The sequence below is a fragment of the Desmodus rotundus genome, chromosome 7 (assembly GCF_022682495.2).
Source record: "Desmodus rotundus isolate HL8 chromosome 7, HLdesRot8A.1, whole genome shotgun sequence".
Lineage (NCBI taxonomy): Eukaryota > Metazoa > Chordata > Mammalia > Chiroptera > Phyllostomidae > Desmodus > Desmodus rotundus.
In genome coordinates, this window is record NC_071393.1 from 128,961,927 (window position 1) to 128,987,722 (window position 25,796).

The 25,796-nt window shown below is 48.9% G+C and overlaps 1 protein-coding gene across 3 annotated transcripts in view; it reads left to right on the forward strand.

Moving 5' to 3' along the window:
• SLC24A4 (solute carrier family 24 member 4) overlaps positions 1 to 25,296 on the forward strand; it is a 135,379-nt gene extending 110,083 nt beyond the window's left edge. For all 3 annotated transcript variants that reach the window (XM_024567959.3, XM_045201851.2, XM_053928570.1), the window contains 5 exons: positions 6,864 to 7,030; positions 13,844 to 13,958; positions 17,401 to 17,513; positions 17,970 to 18,035; positions 19,086 to 25,296. In XM_024567959.3, coding sequence (XP_024423727.1) covers positions 6,864 to 7,030; positions 13,844 to 13,958; positions 17,401 to 17,513; positions 17,970 to 18,035; positions 19,086 to 19,238 — 614 coding nt within the window. In that variant the 3' untranslated portion in view covers positions 19,239 to 25,296. The remainder of the gene's footprint in view (positions 1 to 6,863; positions 7,031 to 13,843; positions 13,959 to 17,400; positions 17,514 to 17,969; positions 18,036 to 19,085) is intronic.
• The last annotated feature ends 500 nt before the right edge of the window (positions 25,297 to 25,796 follow it).

Sequence of the window (25,796 nt, forward strand, 5' to 3'; positions counted from 1 at the left end):
CTAAGCGATGAATAGACAGCCATCCTATCAGATGCAGAGTTCAAAACACTGGTAATCAGGATGCTCACAGAATTGGCTGAGTACAGATGCAAAGTAGAGGAAGAAGTGAAGGCTATGCAAAGTGAAATAAACCAAAATATACGGAGAACCAACAATGAAGGGAAGGAAACCATGACTCAACAATTTGGAGCAGAAGGAAGAAATAAATATTCAGCCAGAACAGAATGAAGAAACGAGTGCAAAAAAATGAGAGGCTAAGGAACCTCTGGGACAACTTTAAACATTCCAACATCTGAATCATAGGGGTGCCAGAAAGAGAAGAGGAAGAGCAAGATATTGAAAACTTATTTGAAAAAATAATGGAGAACTTCCCCAATCTGGCAAAGGAAATAGACTTCCAGGAAGTCCAGGAAGCTCAGAGAGTCCCAAAGAAGTTGGACCCAAGTAGGAACACACAAAAGCACATCATAATTAAATTACCCAAGGTTGAAGAATAGGTTGAGAATCTTAAAAGCAGCAAGAGAAAAGGAGACAGTTACCTACAAAGGAGTTCCCATAAAACTATCAGCTGATTTTTCAAAAGAAACCTTACAGGCAAGAAGGGACTGGCAAGAAGTATTCAAAGTCATAAAGGCAAGGACCTACATCCAAGATTACTCTCTCCAGCAAAGCTATCATTTAGAATGGAAGGGCAGATAAAGTGCTTCCCAATGAGGTCAAGTTAAAGGAGTTTATCATCACCAAGCCTTTATTGTATGAAATGTTAAAGGGACTTATCTAAGAAAAAGAAGGTCAAAACTGTGAACAGTAAAATGACAAACTCACAACTCTCAACAACTAAACCTAAAAGACAAACTAAGCAAACAACTAGAACAGGAACAGAATCACAGAAATGGAGATCACAAGGAGGGTTATCAGTGGGGAGCAGAAGGGGGAAGAATGAGGGAAAAGGTACAGGGAATAAGAAGCATAAATGGTAGGTACAAAATAGACAAGGGAGTTAAGAATAGTATAGGAAATGGAGAAACCAGAGAACTTATATATATGACCCATGGACATGAACTAAGGGGGGGAGATGCTGGTAGGCTGGAGTGCAGGGAGGAGGGGGATAAAGGGGTGGAAAAATGGGACAACTGTAATAGCATAATCAATAAAATATACTTTAAAAAATCTTGAATCACAGTGGTAGTTACACAGCTTTCAAATATGCTGAAAATCACCTAATTGTGTGTTTAAACAGCTGAATTTAATGATATGGTAATCATATTTGTTTTTAAATGAATTCATCTGGCATGGCAGTTCTCACATGTGGTCCCAGGATAATAAGAATCAGGAGCACCTGGGAACTTGTTAGGAATGTAACTTATTGGACCCCATTCTAGCTGCCAAATCATTAGCTCTGGGGCTCTAACAAGCTTTCCACGGGATTCTGATTCATACTCAGGTTTGAGAACCACTGGTCTGGAGAGATACGGTCTAGATCAAGTAGACGCTCCTCCTTCCAGGGTCCGGGAGTCTCTGCCTGGCATCACCCAGTGACACACACATTCCCACGGGCCTCCAGTCAACCACATCCTTCAATGGACGGTCTCGTTAATTAACTGTCCAGGTTAATTTGTTTGAAGTTTTTTTTCTCAGCAACTGCATCTGTTCTAAATTTTTTCCTTCACTGTGATTAGCCATCTGTGTTGTTGCAGTTCATTTTAAAGATTTTTTTAATGATAATTAAACTGTCATTTTCTACTTTAGAAGAGAAATCTGAGAGCTTAGCGAAACAGCAGCAGCTGTTTTTTCTCTTGCTTCTGTTTGCACGTTTATCAGGGTCCATGATACGAGGAGCATTTCTCAGAGTCTCTGACATTGCACTTGAAGGAATGAATGGCGGGCTCAACAGAAGGGGCTCCTGGTGATGGTGGGGAGGTGTCCCTTGGCATAGGCATTGTCCCATCACCCGGTAGCTCCCAGAGTCTATTACTGAAACCATATTGAAACCTCGATGTTATAGAAACCCGATTCGGGCAGGTTTAAGCCAGAGAGCTCCCAACTTTGTTCTGTTTTCAAGGCTGGTTTGGCTGTTCTGGCTTCCTTGCATTTGTATGAAAATATTAGAATTGGCTTGTCAATTTCTGCAAAAAAGTCAGCTGGAATTTTAACAGGGATTATATTGAATCTGTAGATCAATTTGGTGAAAATTTCCATCCTAACAACATTAAGTCGTCGATCCAGCTACAGGATGCCTTTCCATTTATGTAGGTTGCCTGGAATCTCTTTCAATGACATTTGTAGTTTTCAGCATATGAATTGTGTACCTATATTGTTACATTTATTCATAAACATTTTTTCCTTTCGGATCTATGGTAAATGGAATTATTTCCTTAATTTTATTTTTGGATTGTTTATTGCTATTGTGTACAAATACACCTGAATTTTGTATATTGATGTTGTACCTTGCAACTTGACTGAACTCGTTTTGTAGTTCCAGTCATTTTGTGTGTGTGCTACTTGGAATTTTCTCTATACAAGAGCATGCCGTCTACACGTAGGGATACTTTTACTTCTTCCTTCCCAACTGAATGACTTTTACTTCTTTTCTCGCCCCGTTTCCCAGGCTAACCCTCCCATACAATGTTGACTAGGAGGGGTAAGAGCAGACATAGTGGTCTTGTTGAAAGCTTTCAGTCTTTCAGCGCTGAGTATGGTGTTAACTGTGGGGTTTCTGTGGGAGCACTTCACTGGGTTGAGGAAATTCTCTTCTATTACTAGATTGTTCAGTGTTTTATCATGAAAAGCCATTGGATTTGTCAAATGCCTTTTTTTTTTTTTTTTTTTTTTTTTTTTTTTTTTGCATCAGTGGATGTGACCGTAGCTTTGTCCTTAATTCTATTACCATGGTATTTGGATCAATGACATTTCATATGTTGAACCAAGTTTGCATCCCTGCAATAAATCCCACTTGGTCAAAGTGTGTAATCATTTTTTATATGATGTTCAATTCAGTTTGCCAGAATTTTGTTAAGGATTTTTGCATCTATATTCGTGAGGGATATTGGTCCGTAGTTTTCTGTTCTCCTGGTGTCTGGCTTTGATATCAGTGTAACAATGGCTTCATGGAGAGAACTGGGAAATGTTCCCTCTTCTATCTTTTGGAAGAGTTTGTGCAGGATTCACGCTGATTCTTCTTTAAACATTTGATAGAACTCACCATGAAGCCATCTGGTCCTGGCTTTACTTTAAGGACATTTATTTTTATTTTTTTTTAATTTTAAGCATATTTTATTGATTATGTTACTACGGTTGTCCCACTTTTCTCCCCCCCCTTTTTTTTATTACTATGTCAATCTTTTCTTACAAATCTTTTCCACTTTTCTATCTGCTTTAGTCAGTTTTGGTGGCTTTTGTCCGGGTAGAATTTGTTTCGTCTAGGTTGTCTAATCTGTTGGGGCGCCGTGGTTCCTCACATTCCTGACTTGTCCTTTTCGTTCCTTGGAGGTGCCCGGTGGTGACCCTCCTTTATTCCTGACGTTCGTAATTCGAGTCATTTTTGCTTAGTCATTCCAGCTAAACGTTTGTCCATTTTGTTGGTCTTTTTAAACAAGCAATTTTAGTTTCATTGATTTTATTTTTTAGTTTCTATTCCATTTATTTCTACTTTAATCTTAATTATTTCCTTCTTTCTGCTTTCTTTGGATTTAATTTGCTCTACTATTTTTGTGTCTTAAGGAAGAAGGTTAGGTCACTGATTTAAGATCTTTAATATACTCATTTATAGCTATAAATTTTTAATGTAGTCATTTATAGCTATAAAATTCTAAGCACTGCTTTTACTGCGTCCCATAAGTTTTGGTATGTTGTGTTTTCATTTTTATCCATCTCAAAGTGTTTTCTAATTTCCCTTGTGATTTCTTCTTTGCCCCACTGGTTATTCAGGAGTGTGTTGTTTAAATTCCACATTTTTGTGAATCTTCCAGTTTTTGCTCTGTTTGACTTGTAATTCCTTTCCATTGTGAAATGCTTGTAGAACGTACTTGGCATGATTTAAAGCCTTTTAAATTTATTGATGCTTGTTGTACGTTGTAACGTGTGGTCTATCCTGGAGAGTGTTCCCTGTGAGTTTGAGACGAATGTATATTCTTCTTGAATGTATATGTCAGTGTTTTTTTCATCAGGTTTGAGAAGTTTTCGGATATGAGTTCTTCAGATATTCTTCCTTCCCCTTGTTCTCTCCCCTCTGCTTCTGGCACTCTTATTATGCCTATGTTGGCATGTTTGATGGTGTGCCACGGGTCTCTGAGACACCGTTCATTTTTCTTTATTCTTTCTTCTGTCTGTTCCTGAGTCTAGAAAATCTCAATTGACCTACTTCAAAGCTGTCAACGTTTTCCTTCCTGCTCAAATCTGCTGTTGAGCCCCTGCAAGGGAAATTTTTATTTTAGTTATTGTGCTTCTCAATTCCAGAATTTCTTTTGGCCCTTTTTTATACTTTTTACTTTTTTACTCTGATATTCTATGGGGAGAAATTATTCTCATACTTTCCTTTAGTTTTTTAGATATTTAAAAAACTTCTTTGTGCATATTTTTAAATAGCTGATTTAAAGTCTTTGTAAATCCATTGTCTGGAATTCCTCGGAGACAGTTTCTACTGACTGCTTTTTTCTCCTGTGTGTGGGACATACTTTCTTGTTTTCCTTGTTGGTTAAAAGCTGGGCATTTAAAATAATATAGTTTGCCCCGACTGGTGTGGCTCAGTTGGTTGGGCATTGTTCCACAAAGCAAAAGGTCACCAATTTGATTCCTGGTCAGGGCACATGCCTGGGTTGTGGGTTTGGTCCCCAGGCGGGGCATAGGTGAGAAGCAACCTATCAATTTCTCTCTTGCATTGATATTTCTCTCCTTGTCATTCTCCCTGCCCTCTCTCTGAAAATAAATAAATAAATAAAATCTTTTTTAAGAAGAAACAAGGAGATACCATTTTCGGGTTTATTAGATTGGGTATCTTTAAAATCAATCAATCAATAAAAATAATATAGTTTGACAACTCTAGGAAACATTCTTCTCCCTTCCCAAGTCTGCTCATTGTTACTATTGTTGGTTTTGTTCAGTGGGTTGTCTCAAATAATCTGTAAAGTCTGTATTTTTTGTTGTGCGTGGCTCCTGAAATATCTGCTAGGTTAGCCTAAAGCCACCTAACGATTGCACAGAGGTTGCCTCAGGCGCCTGCGTGCAGTCAGTCTCCCCGTCATCTCTGATGGGTTCTGTGGGTTCGCGGGCCCATCTTCAACCCCAAGCAGGCAGTTTACAATCCACCTCAGCCTTTACTCCTTGCTTGCTCGGAGCCTCAACGTTAGGTAGAGGTGAGTGCCCAGAGCATTCTCGAGACTTTCCTGAGGATGCAGATCACCCCCAGCACAGCCCAGTGCATGGCTGTGGTTTTTAGATTCCCAGAAAAAAGTAGGAGCTTTTGCAAAGCCCTCTATAGATGTCACATTCCCCAGCTTTTCCTTTCAAGCTTTTTGGTTCATTTATTGTTTGTCCTGTAACCTACAATCTTGGGCGCTGTGATGCTCAACAGTTACCTCTGATTGTTTTGAACAAATGCCCCAAGGCAAAGGCTATGCACATTGGCTGAGGTCTGATTCAAGTAAAATAAGGACAGCCTTGGAAGTGGGATTTTCCAAGAATGCACCAGACAGGTCAAATAATGCCCATTCTCCGGGAGGGGACTTCGAAGGACCTCCAGGCCTGTCCTGCCCCTTCCGGTTGCCAGGCTGCTGGTGTTCAAGGCTTCTCCAGAGCTGGTGAGAGGGAATGGAAACAAGGCAAGTTAAAACTCCACAAAGCTCACTGTTCTCACTGAGATCCAGTTAATTTTCTTATGGAAGCCCTCCCTGGATTGTTACAAGCCTTTGGTTAATTTCGAGAGTCCTGAAAAAGGGTAGTTCTGGCCATTTTTGCCAGTGTCCTCATTGCCTCTATGGTAGAGAGAATTTTCACAGGTCCTTCCTCCACCATTTCTGCAGCATCACACACAACTTGGTTTCGGAGGCTGCATATGCATGCTGTACAAGCGGCTTATTAAGTAAGGGTACTGTGCTTGTACTTGGTGGTTTATGGAGGTTGCTTTTCCCTGGTTGACATGTTTGTGGATTCCTTTGGTGGGAGCCAGTGAGGTCCTATCTACCAGCCAGGGCACCCACATTTTAGTCTTGGATCTGCCATGGGCTGAGTAGATGACCTTGGAGCAAAGGAGCTGAGATTTCCGGAGTACCTACTGTGTGCAGGGCTGGGCTCTCCCTGTGCATGCAGAGTGTTTTATGTGCATAATGTCATGTCATCCCTGCAACAACCAAGAAAGAGATGATGTTCCCATTTAATAAATGAAGCAGCTACTAAATGCAAAGAACTCAGCACTGTGCCTGCTACACATCACAAATATTTCATACACTGATTATCGTGTTATTGTTACTACAACTGTTATTATCAGAGGAGGAAGTGGAGTTGATGGGATTTCTCCAGGTCATGTGAATACCAGCCCAGGTCTGTCTAGTTCCAAAGCCCACCCATATTCCACCTCCCCATTCCACCTCCCCGGGGCAAGACCATTCCTGCTCTGGGTCTCACTTTCCTTACTCCAAAGGATTTGGACTGACTGAAGTTATTCAATCAACAAACACTTAGTGAATTGTGTTGCTAAGATCACTTTCGGGGTGACATTGTGGAGGTATGTGATTCTGTGAGATCACTTGCTCAGAGTCACATTGGTAGCATTCTCTTGTTTGGCTTAAAAAGATAAACCAGCAGGTGACAGGTACGTAACCCAGTGCTTCTCTCCCCCTCCCTTCTGGCTCTGTCCCACCCCTCTGCAGAGGCAAGAGGGGACAAAGCCAAGTGGGTGTTCACCTGGCCACTCATCTTCCTCCTGTGCATCACCATCCCCAACTGCAGCAAGCCCCGCTGGGAGAAGTTCTTCATGGTCACCTTCATCACTGCCACGCTGTGGATTGCCGTCTTCTCCTACCTGATGGTGTGGCTGGTGAGTGGTGGGAGCAGGGTGGACTGGGCGGAGAGGCCTGCCCAGCACCTGCCAGAGGTGGGAGAGCGACCTCAGGCACTGCTCTGCCACCTTTGGCAAGTTGCCTACCTCCTTGACCTTGGCTTATATTTCAGTGAGCAAGGGGGTGCAAGCCGCTGCACTATGCACCAGGGATGACCAGGCAGATCAGTGTGGTACTTGCATGCAAGGCAGGCATGGGGGGTGGAGGTGGACCATCCAACCTGGCAAGATGGGCAGGGTAATATGGCAGGGGTGGCATGGACTGGGAGTCAAGGACTGGTCCTGATGCCCTGAAGATGGCTCTGGGAAGAGCTCTGGAGGCCTGAGCACTAGGACCCTGGGGGAATGTGAGGGAAACAGGAGTCAGTGGGAGATGAATTGGAGCCCTTCTATGCCCCTTGCCAAGGGCTGTTCCTCTTCCCTTCCTATGCTCAGGCACATGTATAAACTGTATATAAACTTTCGGTCCTCATAACAACCACTTTCATTATGCCCATTTTACAGATGAAGAAACTGAGTCATAGAGATTGAGTAATTTGCCCAGTTAGTTTTACAATTAGCATCTGTCACCCAATGAGTTCATCAGTAGTGGGTTCTAGGGCAGGATCAGAACCCTGGTCTGTTGTTCTCTGGAGTCCGTGATCTCAGCCACTATCCTGAACTGCCTCTCAATTTGTGGCTGGAATTTTTCAGCAGATTTTGGACTGAAGTTTTGCAGGAGGAGCAGTGTCAGCTCAGCTCCTGTCAGCAGCTCTGGCCACACATCACAGCTCTCTGTGCCGATCTTCCTTGGCTGGGCCTTGCAGAAGCACCCGCCCCTTTTCTGCGGGCACTGTTCCCCCTCTTCCTTCTCCTCCTCCTCCCCCTCCCCTCCCCTCATTCCGCATGGAGAGCCCAGGAGCAGATAGAGGAACAGTGGTTACAGGATGGCTGCGTCTCTATTGTGGTGAAGCTCTCTGACCAGCCTCCAGCAGCTTCGCACAGCGATTTTCAACCTTTGTCAGGTCACGGCACCCGTCCACTAATTACTAAAATTCTGCAGCACACCCAAGGATGTGTTATTTTTTGCTGATATGATAAAAAAAATTGGTATCATTTTGATTCATTCACTCCGGACAGCTGTTGTTGTGTTGGCTATTGTTGTATTTTTAATTTGACCATCTAAGGGGAAGGATGTCCGCACCCCTGACTCAACAGTCAGGTGCTGCATGTTTTAAAAATCCCCGCATCTCACCGGTTGAAAAGCGTTGTCATAGTGGTATCTTCTAGCCACTTCGCTCTCCTCCCGACACCTGGTGCCAGGCAGGGAAGGGGATCGTGCGTCTCGGTTTCAGAGGCACAAGGGCCACCGTCCCCCTAAACCCAGAGGAGCAGATTGGTGGGGAAAGGTGGGCCGTGGGGTCACAGGACGATGGAGGTGAACCCTAGTTTCCCCACATAGGATCCATAGCACTCAGGCAGGTGACTTGACCTCTCCAAACCTGGTCACTCCTCTACAAACTGGGGAGGCCCATCACTGTCCAACAGGGTCACCGGGACACTGGAAGGCCTCTGGGCCAGCATCATGGCCTGACTGCAGCGTAGAAAGCGGCTCGTAACTGTGAGTGTCAGCTGTTTTCACCAGGAGGTGCAGCCGCCACTGCCTGCTCCGTGCTGTGTCAGCTGAAGGCTAAAATCCCCACGGGTGCTGGTGTGCGTGCAGGGGCTGGGGTGGGGGAGGAGCAGGAAGGAGCTGCTACCCAAACTTCCCAGAAAGGGTGATAGTCAAAGATAATGAAAACTATGCCTCAAATGCATTGAATTTGCAAACTTAAAATTTTCTGAGTAGGATTAAAGGTCAGCCCACCTTTGCACTTGATTTTTTAAATTTTTTATTCTATTTTATTGATTATGCTGTTACAGTTGTCCTGTTTTTCCCCCCTTTGCCCCCCTCCACCCAGCATCCCCCACTCCTTCAGGCAAGGCCCCCATGATTGTTCAGGTCCATGGGTCATGTGTATAAGCTCTTGGCTGCTCCATTGCCCATACCGTACTGTACATCCCCGTGGCTGTTCTGTAACTGTTTGTTTGTACTTAATACCCTCACCAATCCCCCACACCCCTCCCATCTGGAAACCATGACAGTGCTGTCTGTATCCATGATTCTTTCTGTTCTTGTTTGCTTAGTTTGTTTTTTAGCTTCAGTTCTTGACAGGTATGTATTTATTGCCATCTTATTGTTCATAGTTTTGATTTTCTTTGTAAATAAATTCCTTTAACATTTCCTGTAATAACAGTTTGGTGATGATGAACTCCTTTAGTTTTTCCTTGTCTGGGAAGCTCTTTATCTGCCCTTCCACTCTAAATGATAGCTTTGCTGGGTAGAGCAATCTTGGCTGTAGGTCCCTGCTTTTCACACTTGGAATATTTCTTGCCAATCCCTTCTAGCCTGCAGAGTTTTGTTTTTGTTTTTGTTCTTGTTTTTGAGAAAATCAGCTGACAGTCTTATGGGAACTCCCCTGTAGGTAACTAACTACTTTTTTCTTGCTGTTTTTAAGATTCTCTCTTTATCTTTAACCATTGGCATTTTAATTATGATGTGTCTTGGTGTGGGCCTCTTTGCATACATCTTGTCTGGGACTCTCTGTGCTTCCTGGACTTGCACGTCTATTTCCTTCACCAAATTAGGGAAGTTTTCTTTCATTATTTTTTCTTTTAAAGATTTTATTTATTTATTTTTAGAAAGAGGGGAAGGTAGGGAGAAAGAGAGGGAGAGAAACATCAATGTGTGGTTGCCTCTCTGCAACCCAGGCATGTGCCCAGACTGGGAATTGAACCAGCACCCCTTTGGTTCACAGGCCAGTGCTCAATCCATTGAGACACACCAGCCAGGGCCTGTTATTTTTTCAAACAGGTTTTCAAATTCTTGATCTTCCTCTTCTCCTTCCGGTACCTTTATGATGTGAATGTTGGGCCTCTTAACGTTGTCCCAGAGGCTGTTTACACTATCCTCATTTTTTTGGATTCTTTTTTCTTCTTGTTGTTCTGATTGGTTGTTTTTTGGTTCCTTATGTTTCAAATCATTGATTTGATTCTCAGCTTCATCCACTCTACTATTGTTTTCCTATAAATTGTTCTTTGTTTCAATTAGAGTATCCTTCATTTCTGACTGGATCTTTTTTATGCTGCTGAGGTCCTCACTAAGTGCCTTGAGCATCCTTATAACCAGCGTTTTGAACTCTGCATCTGATGGATTGCTTCTCTCCATTTCATTTAGCTGTTTTTCTGGAGTTTTGATCTGTTCTTTCATCTGAGCCATGTTTGTCTCTTCATTTGGGCAGCCTCCCTGTGTTTGCTTCTATGTATTAGGTAGAGCTGCTATGACTCCCTGTCTTGGTATCATGCCTAATATAGTAGGTGTCCTATAGGGTCCAGTGGCACAGCCTCCCTTATCACCCAAGCTGGGTACTCGAGGTACACCCTTTGTACACCCTCCTCTTGTTGTTGAGCCTTGGTTGCTGTTGGAAGGTCAGTGGGAGGGGTTTACCCAGGCCAGTCAGCTGCAAGGCTTGACTGTGACCACTGACCACCAACTTCCACCCTCTGTGGAGGATCAGCTGTGCAGGGGCAGGGTGATGGTGCTCCAACATGGTCTGTAGCTGTCCACTGGGTGCACTGGCCCTGGGGTATTCAGGGTGGTACAGGCCAAGGTCAGCCCCCACCTGTGTTTTGCCCAGGGCCACCCTGCCTGAACTAAAAGCAGTCTGAGATGGCTGCTGCTTGTGCTGGGCTTAGAGATTCCCAGGTGAAGCCAAGTTGTGAATCTTGTCTAGCTGTTGCTGGTGCCAGGCCTGGGGCTCACTGAGGTTGGCTGTTGCTTGTTTGAGAGGATTTAGGAAGCAGTGAAGTGAGAGCCAAGACCAGCCATTAATATGGAAAAGCAGCTTGTGCTTGGGGCTCCAGAAGTTTCTTCCACTGATTCAACCCCTTCTGGTTTTCACAGCCAGAAGTCATGGGGACTTACCTTCCTGGCTCTGGGACCCTGGGCTGGGGGGCCTGGTGTGGGGCTGGGACTCCAAGATGTCCCTCCCGAATTTTTATCCACCACACATGGGTGTGGGACCACCCTGTTCTGCATCTGTTCCCCTCCTACCAGTCTGGATGGATGTGGTTTCTTTAATTCTGTAGTTGTTGGACTTTCATTCAACTCGATTTCTGACAGCTCTGAGTGAGGACGGTTCTGTATTTTAGTTGTAATTTTCATGTGGTTGTGCGAAGAGGCGAGCCATGCCTGCCAAGCCGCCATCTTCGCTTTGATTTTTTAAAATCCAGTAATTTCTTTACTAAAATGCATTCCCAAGACAACATTGCCTTAAACGTTGCATTAAAAAAAAAAGTATTTCATGACATTTGAGTGGGTATGAGAATTAGGAAAGATCACATTAAGGAATGTGTGAAATTTTTTCTTCTCTAATTACTGAAAATAAAGGTATTATTATGTCAGTTCTACTAATTGGCAGTGAGGTTGGACATTTAATAACACTCCCACCCCCACTTCTTAAAGCAGAGTCTTCGCACATGGGCCTGGCCAGGAGTCTGAGACTCTCTTCCCTGGGGCTTTGAACTTCAGCTGACTTCAGTGTGGGGAACGCAGTGGCCTCCACGGCAGAAGGTAGTAGAGTGCCACACGTTAGCCCGGTTTCTTCCCAAGCGAGATGTGCCAGCCTCTCAGCCTTGCGCTGACTTTCACTTTTCCCTGGTGGGAGCACCAGGGAGCCGTGAAGTCTCAGCTGCACCCCCTACACCTCCACCACTATTCACGTCTCTCACCCCCAAGTCTTGGGGGAAGCGTTCTTGAATGTCTGTGTCAAAAGGGAGAGACATTCGAAATGGGTCATCCTGTGTGGCAACCTAGCACAGCTGGGGAGACTGAGGACCAAGGAAGACTAAGTATCTGGAAGGGTAGGAGGGCCCAGGCTGGGGTCCGGGACAAAGTGACACTTGGAAGCATGTGTGCTCCTGAGCACCCCGGATGATGTGTGCATACACACTCACACACTCCTCCTCATCCCTCCATCCTTCCAGCTCTCAGCCATGTAGTTCAGTGATTTCAGAAAGTAGAGGCATCCCCAGGAATGAGAAAACAACTCAGGCTCCTGTGTTTATGATGTCCGGCATCACCCGCTGAAAACACGTCAGCCACAGCCTGCGGGTGCTTGTGGCATCCTCGTGGCCCAGGTGGATTAAGCACGAGTAGCTCAGCCCTCCTCAGTGTGTGTCTTCCCTCACAGCCCAGGGCAGGCCTGCCAGCGTGTGCTCTGCCCTGCGCCCTGAGAAAACCACCAGCCAGCGTCCTGGTGATGCTGAGCTGAGTGCCCCCTTCTGGGGCGGGGCCTCTTTAAATTCCTCTGCAAATCTCTGTCCAGGGACAGATGTCGCTTTTGGTCTAGGTGCTCTGACTGCCCTCTAGGGCTGAGGTTTGTTTTCACGAAGCACTTCATCTGGGGACTCCGAGAACCCCCATTTCTCTGCACCCATAGATGGCAAGACCAGTGATTGAGAGAGAAAGGAAACACACATCAATGAACACCTCGCACAGGCCAGGCCCTGTCGCCTCCCATTTACTCACTTTAATTCCCATTCAGGAGCCCATTGTACAGATGAGAAAGCGGAGACACAGAAGCAAGCCGGTTTGTCTTAAGTCACACGACCATTTGCTGGGGTTGGAGCCATCAGCCGAGATGGGAAGGATTCTGAGAGGGACCCCTGCTCCCATTTTCCAGATGGGGAGGCAGGCTTGAGCTAGAGGGTGTTTTTGTGTGGGGTTGTCCGAACGCCTCTAGGGCTTTCCATCTGGCTGCTGCGCAGAGCCCCAGCCACCTCTCCAGTGTCAGACATTTGTCAGAGGACCGTGTGACTGTGCATCAAGACCCTCAACGCCAGGAGTCCCTGCTCCACTGGTGAGCTTCATGTCTGCCAGCGTCCTTACTTAGCCTCCCTGACCCTCCGTTTCCCGAGGCAGAAAATGGGCATAACCAGTGGGCAGGGAGTAATAGGGCACCTGAGATTGTGAAAGTAAAACACCCACGTACCTGGTATACAGCAAATGCTCCGTAAATGTTACTTATAGGCAGTGATATTGGAAGAGCCAAAAGAGAAAGCACCTCAATATCCAACAGCGAGGAATTGGCTAAAACGTGACAGCCATACGATGAAATCCACGCATCAGTTTAAAAGAATGTAGTTGAATATTTGAAATGGAAAGGTAATCACAGTGTTTTATTACCCGAAACAAGTGTTGCCAAATGTATGCTGATAGTGTAATCTGATGTCACTTTCTCTAATACAGCCAAAAGGTCGGGGGTACGTTCTAGAGCAGTGGCTTTCCAATGTGGTGCCCGGAGCTGCAGCCTCAGGGTCCCCCCCACTGGGCACCCGTTAGGAATGCAGTTTCCTGGGCTGCACCCGGACTTCCTGAAGCAGACGCTCTGGAGGCGGGGCCTGGCAGTCTGCGTTTTAACAAGCCCACCCGAGGATTTTCTCTATGTTCAAGTGTGAGAACCACGGGCTGATGGGACGTTTATAGTGGTTGTCTATGGGTCTTGAGAAATGGTAGGTGATTTTTAATTTTCACTTTATGTTCTCAAGTTTTTAAAACAGTGAACGCGTATGATGCACATCATTGAGGGGGGGGAAGAACCCCCAAAAGCTGTTTTTAAAGCAAAACCACACTCCAGACGTTTTCACTGGCTACAGCAGTGCCACGTTCAAGCTCAGTACTCTGGATAAGCAGCGCCCCCCCTTCCTCTGCAGGTGACTATCATCGGATACACGTTCGGGATCCCCGATGTCATCATGGGCATTACGTTCCTGGCGGCAGGCACGAGCGTTCCAGACTGCATGGCCAGCTTAATCGTGGCACGACAAGGTACGCACGGTGTCTCGGCCCCCACAGCCATCGGCGGCACCATGCGGGCCCCTGCCCCAGCCACAGCTCACGGCTCTCACGCCTGGTAGTTAGAGGAAGGAAGCACATGGAGGAAGCAGATGTCTAGAAAGCACTGGATTGGGTTCCTCCGCGGGGACGGTACCACCGAGACGAGCTCCTCCAGACCTCGAGGAGCATGTGCTTGCGTGCAGTTGTATAAAAATGAACGTGTTCTGAAGTCACCCGTGTGACATTAAAGAGAGCTGAAGCCCAGGCTTCTTGTAGCAAATGAGGTTGTAACAGAACGCTCTAGTCCCAGGAAGGCAAAGTGGGGGTGTCTTGTACCTCCAGCGTTTTGCCTGTGCTGCTTCAAAGTTCTGGAACTTGTACACCGTTTTTGGTTTATTCGGTGGTTTTTGTTTGGGGCTTACAGAGTGACCTGGGTTTATCATTGAGCAGAAAAAAAGGGCTGCAAAGGGCCTGCCTTTATTTACTGTGGCTTTTCTGCCGGTGAGACAGCCTTCCAGCCTGGACTTCCACAGATCCTCCTCTGTAGGTGAGAGCTGGAAAGGGGGGGAGAGGGGAGCGGGCGGTCAGGGCAGGTGAATAATGCAGTGAAAGCTCAGAGGAGACAGGAGAGGAGAGGAGAAGCACCCAGACAAACGGTTGGCTTTGGAGATGGGGAAAAGAGACATTATTCCATCAACACAGGAGGAAGGGTGGATTGCTTGGGAAAACGTGAGTTGAGGAGAAGGCAAGGGTGGGTGTGTGTCTGGCGGTAACCCAGAGCTGTGTGAAAATAGGGACACTTCAGGCTGGCAGCTGAGGGGAATGGAATTCAATAGCGTGACCTTTGAGGTGAGTATATTCATTTTGTGGGGGAGGGGAAATGTCCCCCTTTTCTCTTTAAGTTCTTCTGGATGGTCTAATAATAACTTGAGAGATTAGCAAGGGAGAATAACCAAATTTATTATGTACGTATATACGGGGGTGTCATAAGAATATGGGGTCTCATGTGCTTGAGCTAAGGAGAAGGGGTGCGGGTTGTGGTTTGTGATTTCAAAGGGCAGAAAGGCAATCCGCACGGAGGTAAAAATGCAAACTTCTGGTGAGCGAATGTTTGTTGGGCCTTCTTTAACAATGGGCACAGAGCGGCCTTTGTTCAGCAGGCTTTGCGAGACTCCTCCCTGTCTGTCACACTAGTTCATATTAAACCAAAAGGCAGGAGCTCCCCCGTGAGCGTGGGTCAGATTCAGCCATTCCAGCTCCAGTGACACACAGATGACAGATGACAAGCCTGTCCAGAGCTGTAGCTGGCTGGTGGGCACGATGGAAGTCGGGGGGCAAGAGACCACGCAGTTTGAACAACTGGCCCTGGAGTCCAGGCTAGTGGGGGCAGGGGGACACTAGAAGGTTGAGGGCTAGGGCGGGAAGGGGGTGGATGTCCCAGTGCAGTGGAAGGAGGGGCTCTGTAGGAACAAGGGACAGGTGGAGTTCTGAGGGAGGATGTCATCTCAGAGCAGCTACTGTGGAATGCAGAGCGCAGGGTGAGGCAGGGGAGGGCGGGCCTAGTTGTCCTAAGGGTGGCACTGATATGACCGACAGAACCCAGCAGACAGAGCTAAAGCAGAGACAGTGTCTTCAGGGCACAGGATCCAGAAACTGCTGTGGGGTGTCAGCCACACAGAGCAGGAGCCCGCGGCAAGCTCTAAATGCTGGTGCTGCTTACAGGACTCCCTGAGCTAGGCCCGCAGCTTCTGCGCCATGGGGGAGCTTGTGAGAAATGCAGACTCTCAGCTGCGCCCCCCACCCCCAGTCCCACTGAATCAGTCTGCTTCTAGCAAATCCCCCAAGGGAGTCGCGCTCCTCTTATTTGGGACCGCCATCGGTCCTTCCAAGATGCAGCGCCTGTGCAGAGTGGGAAGCCGGTCAAACCTCAGACGCACTCCGCCTGGCCTCCCAAACTCTTTCCACCTCCCAACCCTCCCCGCTAGTCTAGTGCCTGCCTCCGCGCCAGGGGCAAGCAGCTGGGCGAGCAGTTGCAGCAGCACATTCCTGCATTTTACATGAGATGGGAAGGCCGGTTTCCCAGCGCTGCCGCCCGAAACTGCCCAGGTGCTGGTGGTGCAGGCTGGGAGGGGCACATGAGGCCCAGGAGGAAGGCACAGTGTCCTGGAGGTCAGCGATGACGGTAGCGGGCGGGAGAGGAGGTGACCTGGCTTATGCCAGCAGGGTGACTCAGTCATCCAGATGCTCGTCAGAGTTGCCGCAAGCTTCGCAGGGACCACAGCAATCATGCGGCTACAGGCATTTGTGCTTCAGGCTTGTTCCTGCCACACGCCTTTGTACGTGTGCCAGATGACGCCAATCGGGACAAATTAGGGCTAAGTGGCCAGAGTACAGCAGATTTCAGCCAGCCTGAGTGTTGTTGGTAAAAGCTTGTTATCTAATTTCTAATACCCCTCAAGTTATGACGTCCCTCCCATGGAGTGGCCAGCACGAAGCTGGGCGGTGGGGCCGGAAGGTGATGACATGGCCCCCGCCCTCTAAGATGTTTTTAGCCTGGTTGGGGGAAGAGTTCACCCTTCAGAATTAAGCAGGGCAGGGCATAAGACCAGATGCCCTACTGAAGGCCAAGGTCACAGTGCCATTGCCTGGGCCACAGGTATGCATCATGCCCCAGTGTGAAGGACGCTGGACCACTCTCAAACTGTGTGACCTTGGGCATGTCTCAAGCCTTAGCTTTATCATCTGCCACATGAGGACAGTAGCCCCCTCTCTCAGAGCACCTGGGGGTTCACTGAGGTGGAGCACAAAGTAGGTCTTCAGAGGACATCGGCTGACACACATGGCAGGAGAACCGTGTGGGACCCCACACTTCATTCCCCGGGCGGCCGTGACCAAGTTCCCCAGACGGGGAGGCACCAACAATGAAGACCCATCTCAGTCCGGAGGCTGGGAGTCAGAGAGCAAGGTGTTGGCAAGGTTGATTTCTCCTGGGGGCGGTGGAGAGTCTGTTTCAAGCCTCTGACCTTGGCTGGTAGAGAACCCTCTTTGTGTCCACGTGACTTTCCCCTTGTGCTGTGTCCAAGTTTCCCCTTTTTCTAAGGAAGCTAATCATATGGATTCGGGCCACCCTAGTGACCTCATTTCGGTTATCGCTGCAAAGACCCAATCTCTAAACAAGGTCACCTTCTGAGGTGCTAGGGGTCAGGGCTCCAACATATGAACCTCAGGGTCACCATTCAGCTCACACCAGGCCCCTCTAGACTCCACGAAAGGAGTGGGCCTTAGGCCTTGGAAAAGGGGTTTAGAAATGTCGAGTCTGGGAAAGAAGGAATTCCTGCCTGAGCAGCAGCACTAACAGAACAGTCACGGGAAAGGACAGGGATTTCCAGTGCCCTGCTCCTAATGAGTGACACCTGTCGATTGTCCCCTCCAGGCCTCGGTGACATGGCGGTCTCTAACACCATAGGAAGCAACGTGTTTGACATCCTAGTGGGGCTCGGCATACCGTGGGGACTGCAGACCATGGTCATCAGTTACGGGTCCACAGTAAGTTCCGTGTTAAATTCCTTGGTGAGCAAGACCAACGCCAGGTGTGTGCATTCCCCCGGGATGGTGGTGACGTCAGCCCTGTCCCAGCCAAGGGCTCTGGGGGACGTGCTCCCCACTTCTCTTTGGCACCCACTTTCCTGGGAGGCTCCCAGAGCAGCCTGAGGGGTGCCTGCAGGGGGAAGCCCCTGTTGCCCAGCCCTTGTAAGTGCTCCTGCGCCATGTCTCAGCCCGCTAGCATGACCGTCCCCTCCCGGTCCTTTTCCTCAGACAAGCACAGTGAGACTTGCGTCCAGAGGTAGCTGATCGTCCACAGCCATGCGCTCACCTTGAGCAGCCACCTGTGCATCCAGATGTGGGGGAGGGCGGGTGTGGAAATAAACAGGAGCGGCTGGGCTGTCAGGATGGCTGGGCCCTGGGCGGCCCAGAGATTCGGGCGCGTGCTTGTTGTTGCAGGTGAAGATCAACAGCCGGGGCCTGGTCTATTCTGTGGTGTTGCTCCTGGGCTCTGTGGCGCTCACCGTGAGTGTTTACGTTCCCAAAACTGAAACGTCACCCAGACTTCATTTCACCGGATTCTGCCCAGTTACTCACATGCCCCCCTATCCTTCCCCCGTGCAGCAAGGGGCAAAGCTGAGAAAACATGTCAATTCAGACACCCCCAGAACCTTGGCCCCCACCACTGCACTGTTCCCTGAATACTAAGAGGTCCCCAGAGGAAGAGAAGGACTTTCCTCTCCCCTTCCTGCCCAGTCGCCTCCTCTCACCAGCGGACCCGCCCGTCTGAGCTGGCAGATGGGCGTGGCGGTCAGTCCCCGGGCCTGGCAGGAAGTGAAACGCAGGTCTCCGTGCTCCATGTGCCCAGGATGGCGCTCAACCCTGTACCTCTGCTGATTGAGTCGATCCTTACAAATGCCCAATGGTCCCTTTCCATTTCATGGAAGAAATCAAGGCTCGGGGGTTGAGCAACTTGCCCACGCTCATGTGATCTACCCCTCTAGGACCTGTGCCATTGCTCCAATGCAGCAACTGTGAGCTGACCCCTAGGAAGTCCCGATTCAGGGATAGAGAGAAGGTGGTGGAGGGCAGTGTGGGAGAGTCTGGGAAGAATTTAGAATGAAGGTGTGCTCCAGCCCGTCTCTCTACACACACACACACACACACACACATACACACACGAGTAGAAGGTGGTGCGAGCTGAAGGTTGCCAGGCCGTGGGCCAACAGGAGCCTTGGGAGTTTTGCTGAAGAGGGCTGAGGACACCAAGTTCCGAGGCAAAGGGAGCACCCAGTGAAAGACCCTAGTTGTCCCTAGAGGAGGTCTGGGCTGGGGAGGGCCCATTCCCTGAGGGCAGCTGGTGTGTGTCCCCGGCCTTGTCCTGCCATCAGACAAGTCAAAAGCCTGCAAGGCCTGTGCCGATCAAACCGAGGATGTGCCTGGCAGCGCCTCTCTGCTCTGGCCCCCGTTTTGGAGGAAGTTCTGGGGTTCTGGCCTGTGTGCCGTTTTCCAGGGAAAAGGCCTTTGGTACTTACTTCTCTGCCCCCTGCCCAATCCTCGCACTGTCTCCCCTAGGTCCTTGGCATCCATCTGAACAAGTGGAGGCTGGACCGCAAGCTGGGCATCTACGTGCTGGTCCTCTACGCCGTGTTCCTGTGCTTCTCGATCATGATAGAGTTTAACGTCTTCACCTTCGTCAACTTGCCCATGTGCCAAGAAGACGATTAAAGCCGAGCTGTGGCCCCACTGGGAGCCGTCCTGGACACCCTGGCACTAGTGTCCTCTCTTCTGTCCCCTCCCACCATGAGCCTCCTGCCTCGGCAGCCACTGTCCCTTCTTTCATACACTGGAAGGAAGAGCCGTCATGGTCTCTGGCCGTGGGCCAGGCTGCTGGGCATCCTTCTCCTCCTTGGAGTCCTGCCCCCCAACGGGCAAGATTTGGGGGCTGCTATTTGAGCAGCTTCGCAGACCCCTGAGCTGCCAGTCACAGGGATGTGGCGTGTGTCTCAGCTGTCTTGGACACTTTAGTCAGAAGGACTTCTGTGTGCAGCTTGTCCTTCTGTGTCGCAGCATCCTCAGAAGAAGGTGGTCGGTGAGTGTGAGGTCTCCTGGTGCGAGTACAGCACAGGGGTGCTGTCCCCATGTGTCTCCTCTGGGCCCAAGGGGTGAGTTCCTCAGGCGGCTATGCTGCGAAGACCTCTGACCTCTGCTGGTGCACTCACGGTTTGGAAGGGGCAGGGCCTCAACCTGCTGGGGGTGTGGGACCGTGGCCTCCCCACCCTTTTTCTGGAAAAACTGGAAGAATGGAAACAGTTTTTCAGGGTTTTTTTTTTACAGCAGAAGAGAGAAAACAAGAATATTCCTCTCACTTTTATTGATGCATTCAGAGAGTGAGCAATGAAATATTAAAAATAAAATGTCATGTAGATCATCATACTTGAAAAAGATCATTCCCTCTAAAAAGACCCTGGGGGGACCCAAAAAGGTGACACTTAGGGACCACGGACCCTCTGTGTGTCCTGTCGCATGGACACCAAGACGTTTGGTTTGGAAGTCAGGGAGGAGTCAGGGACCGACATCTCAATGGGTGCTAACTCAGAGACACAGCGGAGATCGTAGTTTACAGCCATACATCCCAGACCTTCCGCGTGACAGGCACTCTGTCACCTCGGGTTTGTCATTTCTTTGTTCATGTGCTACTCTCAAAACCATCTGGTGGAAAGGCCCAATTGTGTATACACCCAACAAATGCCGTAGCCTGCTGAACTGGCATACGTGTGGCAGAGGTAATGGCCAATGACAAGAAGAAAGATTTCCTGAAAGAAAGATGGCAGATCGCTCCACGGTTCACTGGAACCATAACTCGGAATTTTTAGAGCTCGGTTTCTTGAACCTTAGAGTTTGCTACACAGGAAAGTCCAAGGATGGGAGGCTGATTCAGAAACAGAAAAAATATTAAACAGTTTTCAACTGCTTCCTAGCTCTCAAATATATATTAAAAAGATTTACGGACGCAAACCAGTTGCGGTTTCTAAAAAGAAAGCACAATTCATTTTATATAGAGGTATTTTTATTTTTTTAATGTTTCTATTGCACAAGTCTATCAGATTCGATGCACTTTTTACACTGAGCTGTTTTGCACGGAAGGCTCCGTGGGAATTGCCCGTGATGGTGTGAGGAAAGAAGGTTTTTAGCGATTCACCAAGAATCAGTCCCTGGCAATGAGTTGAAATCCAACGGTAATTCCTTCCTGAGACACGGGGGTTGTGACCCGAGGTGGAATTTGTGGCCGAGTTCTTTAAGGCCGCTCGAACTTCAGGAGGAGGCAGTGTTCGAGCCTGCGACCTTTAAGTTAGCGAGAACTCCGTCACTGGGCTTCTACCCTGGGTTTCCATCAGTGTTAGTAGCTACACCACGCAAAGGCTTCTCTTTTTATTGCTCTACCTATACGGGGGGCTTGGTGGTCTTCAACTTGAGGACAAGGGTGATTTTCCTATGAAATTAGCTAAGTGGGAGGCCAGGGGGTCCATAAGTCATCATTGTAAATGTGTAAGATGCAAGGGGTTTCCGAGCGACACTCTGTGCTCTTAGCATAGCTGGCCTGGTCCCCCGCCAGGAAGTAGCGGAGTGGAGTCTGAGCTGTAGATGGTCACCTGCCTTGGCTCAGCCAGTCCAATCAATGGGTTGGCCATTCCTGGGCAGGGGGCGATAGGTATGGGTACGTTTATGCCTTTGTGGTTGTTGGTATTATTTGAGTTCAAACTTCATCAGATATTTAACTGACTCCTGGGTGCCCCAGTTCATATCCTAATATCTATCGCATCCAGTGTCTTTACATTTTTCCTGGTAAAGACCAAAAAATATTTCCAGCTGCAAGGCGCAGGCCGTATGGCCCCAGATGATGTCCCTGCTGCTGTCCCTTGCCTGAACGCTTGCACAGTTTTCAGAGAACACAGCCTGAGTACCAGCCTCTTCCTCAGCAGAATCCTTCTGAGATTAAAAATAATGTTTTTAATATATAGAGCACTCTTGCTTAACTCTCTTTTGACTTTAATGTGCCAATATAACTTCCTTAAAGGATTTAGGCATTTATTGTACTTAGGAAACTATATACACACTGTAGGTAAAAAAAAAATTCTTTTTAAAATATTTTTCGTCACAAGTTTAAAGAATTGCTTGACTAGTCAGGTCTTCATTTTTAAATAATGCTTTTATCACTAGGCAGGAACACTTTATTTTATCCCCAAAGCTAACTAGCACGGGGTAATTACACTGCTACAAAAATGGCAATTTAAAAAAATAATAAATGTAGCTCTTGTAATTAGGGGCAGAAAAGAAAAATGAACTATTGCACTCAGAAAATGTCTACAGAGACAGGAGCTGTGGTTCCTTTCGATTTCCTGTTGGGAAGTAGTCCCTGCCAGCCTGAGCACGGTCCGGCTGGAGGGTGTGTGGGGTCTTGAGAACCTGGCCCTGGAGGATGGTTCTGGGTCAGCTGCAGAGACAGACTAATGGTCCAGGGCACCGGGGGCAGGTCAGACTCATCCCACCCTGCCCGTAACCTGCCGACACCTGGCCTCTGCTTCCTGTCCGGCCACATGCACTGACCTTGCTGCGCTTGCCAGCATTCATCTGCTCCTGAGCCCCCCACCTGTTAGGGCTATTTCTTGCTTCTGCCGGGCAGTCCACTGCCTTTACAGACCTGAGCAGCCGATAAAGTCCTAACCCTCCCAGAGTCAGACCAGGTGGGGCGTGCATACCACTCTGGAGCAGCCCTGTACACCCCAACCAGAGACCCCTCCTGGGCTGCCGCTCTTCCCCCTGGGGGAGGATGTGGAAGCCTTATAGCAGTACACACACCCTGTGCTTGGGAACACGAGTCACAGACAGGCTGGAAGCTGAAGGAGCCTTCTTTCCTCCTGGTGTTACTCCTTCCTGAGGCTAGGGCCCTCCCTGTCCTTAAGGTGGGGTGGACTTAGGGGAGGCAGACTGGGAGAGGGAGAGTTCCTCCCCTCCATCCCTAGGTATGGAATAGACCCCTGGGGTTAAGAAGCTGGGACAGGGTGGGGTCTGAAGGCAAGCAGCAGAGCCCCTCAGGACATGGGGCGGGCACTTGGAGCTGGGGTTGGTCTCTCCCCATCCACCCCACCTCTCCTTCCCTGTCGCCCTGATCCTCCCCAGCTAGAGAAGACAGCCTGGCTGTGGAGGAGGCCACCTCCAGCAAATGCTTAGCGCTGGAATGCCCAAAGAACTCTCTGGTTAGAGGGGGAAGCTCCACGTAATAGAAATATTCCCAGGTCCCTCTAATGCCCCCAAAAGTGATTTCCTAGGGAGTCTTCCTCCCCTTGAGGCAGTGAGCAGGTGTGTCCAGGGCACCTGAGACGGGTCCACATCTCAGCAGCTTCATTGCCACATCATGCCCATGGAAACTTTCAGAAATTTCTGAAAATGCTCTCTGGGCAGTTCTTGGGTGGCAGGCAGTCATCATCCCTCACCCCAACCCCAAAGCCCTGCCTCCCGAGCCCCTCCCTCCCCCTTTCTGTGGATCACCCAGAGGGAGCCAGCGGCTGGGCGCCCCACCAGGTGTAAGCACTCGCCCTCTGGCTTTGCATTCTGCGCGGAGCACGTGAGCCCTGCAAGGCTCCCTCGGGGCTTCTCGAAGCAGAGAAGGGGCCCCTCCAGCAGTGGGTAAATCTCCCTCATGTCTGTCACATGGGTGACAGAACAGGAGGGTCTTTCCATGGGCCCAGCCCACAGGCTAAGGATACGGGTGGGACACAGGTTCTGTTGTACACCTGGGTCACAGCCTTTTGCCAACCCGGCTTGGGGGTGCCCCTTGGCTGTGCTGCAGAGAAAGCTCCCCATAGGGTACCATCTGTAGGGGCACAGATTTTTAAAAGGCATTTAGGTGGTTGCACTTGCTTCTAAAGAAGGAAAACGACATTGGGGCCCTGGTTTTGCGCTTCACTTCTGGCCCAGTGGCCAAGAGAAGGCCCAGCCTGTCACGGAGCTGCCCAGCCTTGAGGAAACTGGTGCCTGCGTGAAATCGGGGCTATTTTTTCTGTCACAACAAGGAAGCCAGATGAGTGGTTTTAGAGCTTTGATGTTTTGTGGGGATTTAAAGAATTCTAGCTCCTCATGACTAATGGCTCCTGGCTCCATTCATCAGCAGGGTCTGTGTCTAGCTATCGAGGTCACGGGTCTTCCAGGCACCCTGCAGCCAGAGCTGACAAATCCCCTTTGCTCGTCTGGGAAAATGTCCGCTCCCAGAACACCCTGGTTCACACCTGGGGACAACGAGAGTTGAAAACGGCCCCCTGCCTAGGTGAAAGGCCAGCCTCGGTGGTGTGGCTTTTCCCTCCATCCAACTGATGGGTCTGGATTGGCTGCTCCTTGGTTAAATAATGGCAAATACGGGCACAATCCACACCTCTTCCTGCTGTTGCCAGAATCCAAATAGTCGCTTTTTATTCAACTTGTCGGTTGGGACTTTTCCACAGTCATGGCCAATGAAACCCTGAATCCCGGAGAAGGTATGTGCTCTGCCCACCCCACCACAGGACAAGTGTTTTTGCGAAGCTGTCAAGAGTGAGTATGTGCAGCTTTGGCTTCTAGTTGCACAGTTTGGCGTGATCGGCCTTTGCACAGAAGGGAGGGTCCCAGACCACAGAGCCCTCTCCCTGCTCCCACGCCAGGATTCCCAAGTGACGGTACGAACATGCAGTCCCCTTCACCAGGAGTGAGGCCTGTCCTCCCACTGAAAATGCCTGGGGTGTGAGCAAGGCAGCTCTGTGTTTCCAAATCAGCTATCCCAGTGGCGGCTTTGGCCACTGGGGCACTGCAGGCCTCACCCACAGAGGTTCCCCTCTGAGCTGCAGACCACTCGCTGGAGCTTCCTCCCTGTGGCTTGGACTAAGCATATCTGGGGACCCAGCGGAGAGAGCTGTGACCGAGCCATGGCTGAGCCTCTGTGGCCGGCTCTTGGGGAGTTTCCTTGGGGAACTGCTAGTCGGGACGGCTGGTGTCCAGTTCCAAGCACGCAGTCCCTGGCAGGGCGCCCTCTGCATGTGCCTCCCATCCAGCAGATGCCAGTGGAAGTAGCTGCTGGGTGTCTGAACACAAAGAGAGCCTTGATTACCTAGAGAGGAAACAGGGCCACCAGCCAGATGGGGCCAGGCCTGGGAGACGAGGCGGGAGCTGCCAAAGAAAGGGCCGGCAAGGAGAGGCCAGGCGCGTCCCAGGCGCCCGAGAGACAGGCAGGGCACAGTCTCTGCTGTGCCATGCCATCTTCCTGCGGCCCTGCCATGACCTGCCAAACAGCAGATAGAATCAGAGGGCTCTCGGGTCCAGGAAGAAAGCCCTTCAGAAGCAACCACAGCGAAGGACTCGGGGGGCGGCTACACATCACTTTGTTGCCCCGGAAGACACATCTGGCACGCTGGGCTGAGCGCTGCCATCTTTGCTCACTCTCTGCAGCAGGTAGAGCTGGAGCAATGTGCTGAAAAGTTGTAAATAATAAATATATTTATCCCGCTATTTATTTTTTCAATAACTGTGACCTCCTGCACTGTGAATGTTCTGTGATATGAGATTCCTAGTTTAATAAAACGGTCATTAAATTTGAATGAATCGATATTATTGGTTACTAAAGACTGGCATGAGTTTATTTTTATTGTGAAGCAAAATCTAGAGTAAATAAAAACTAAATCTTTATCAGAAACCTAGCTGTCAGTATTGTAATCAATATGTCAAAATTTGTACACTGTCAATAAAATAAATGAGGACATGCTGTCTTTCCCTATGCAGAGCTTCCGGCCGCGTTTTAATAGACAAGCATTTGTATTTTTTGAAAGAATTCTATCCACTAGAATAACAGCCATTTGAAACCATTTATATTTGCATACTAACAAAAAATAAACTTCAAAAGGATGAGGGTTGGAGCTTTTTAATTATAATGATTGGTAATGAATAAAACAAAGCAGAAATCTCATAACCTAGCTAGGATAAGTCAACCCGGAATGACCCGACCCTTTCCTACCTCATCAGAAGGGCCAGCTTCGTGGGACCCCTGTGGGCACACGCCCCGCACTCAGAAGGGCCCCAGGCCCACTTGCTACTATCCTGAAATTCTTAATGATTTTTTGAAAAGGGGGCCCTGCCTTTTCATTTTTGCAATGAGCCCTGATATGTAGCTGGTCCTGCTCATCGGTGATAAGGTTATGCCATCAGCTCTTGGGTCATGGGAAACTGAGATCAGGGAAGAGGTTCTGTTTGATTCCTTTATTC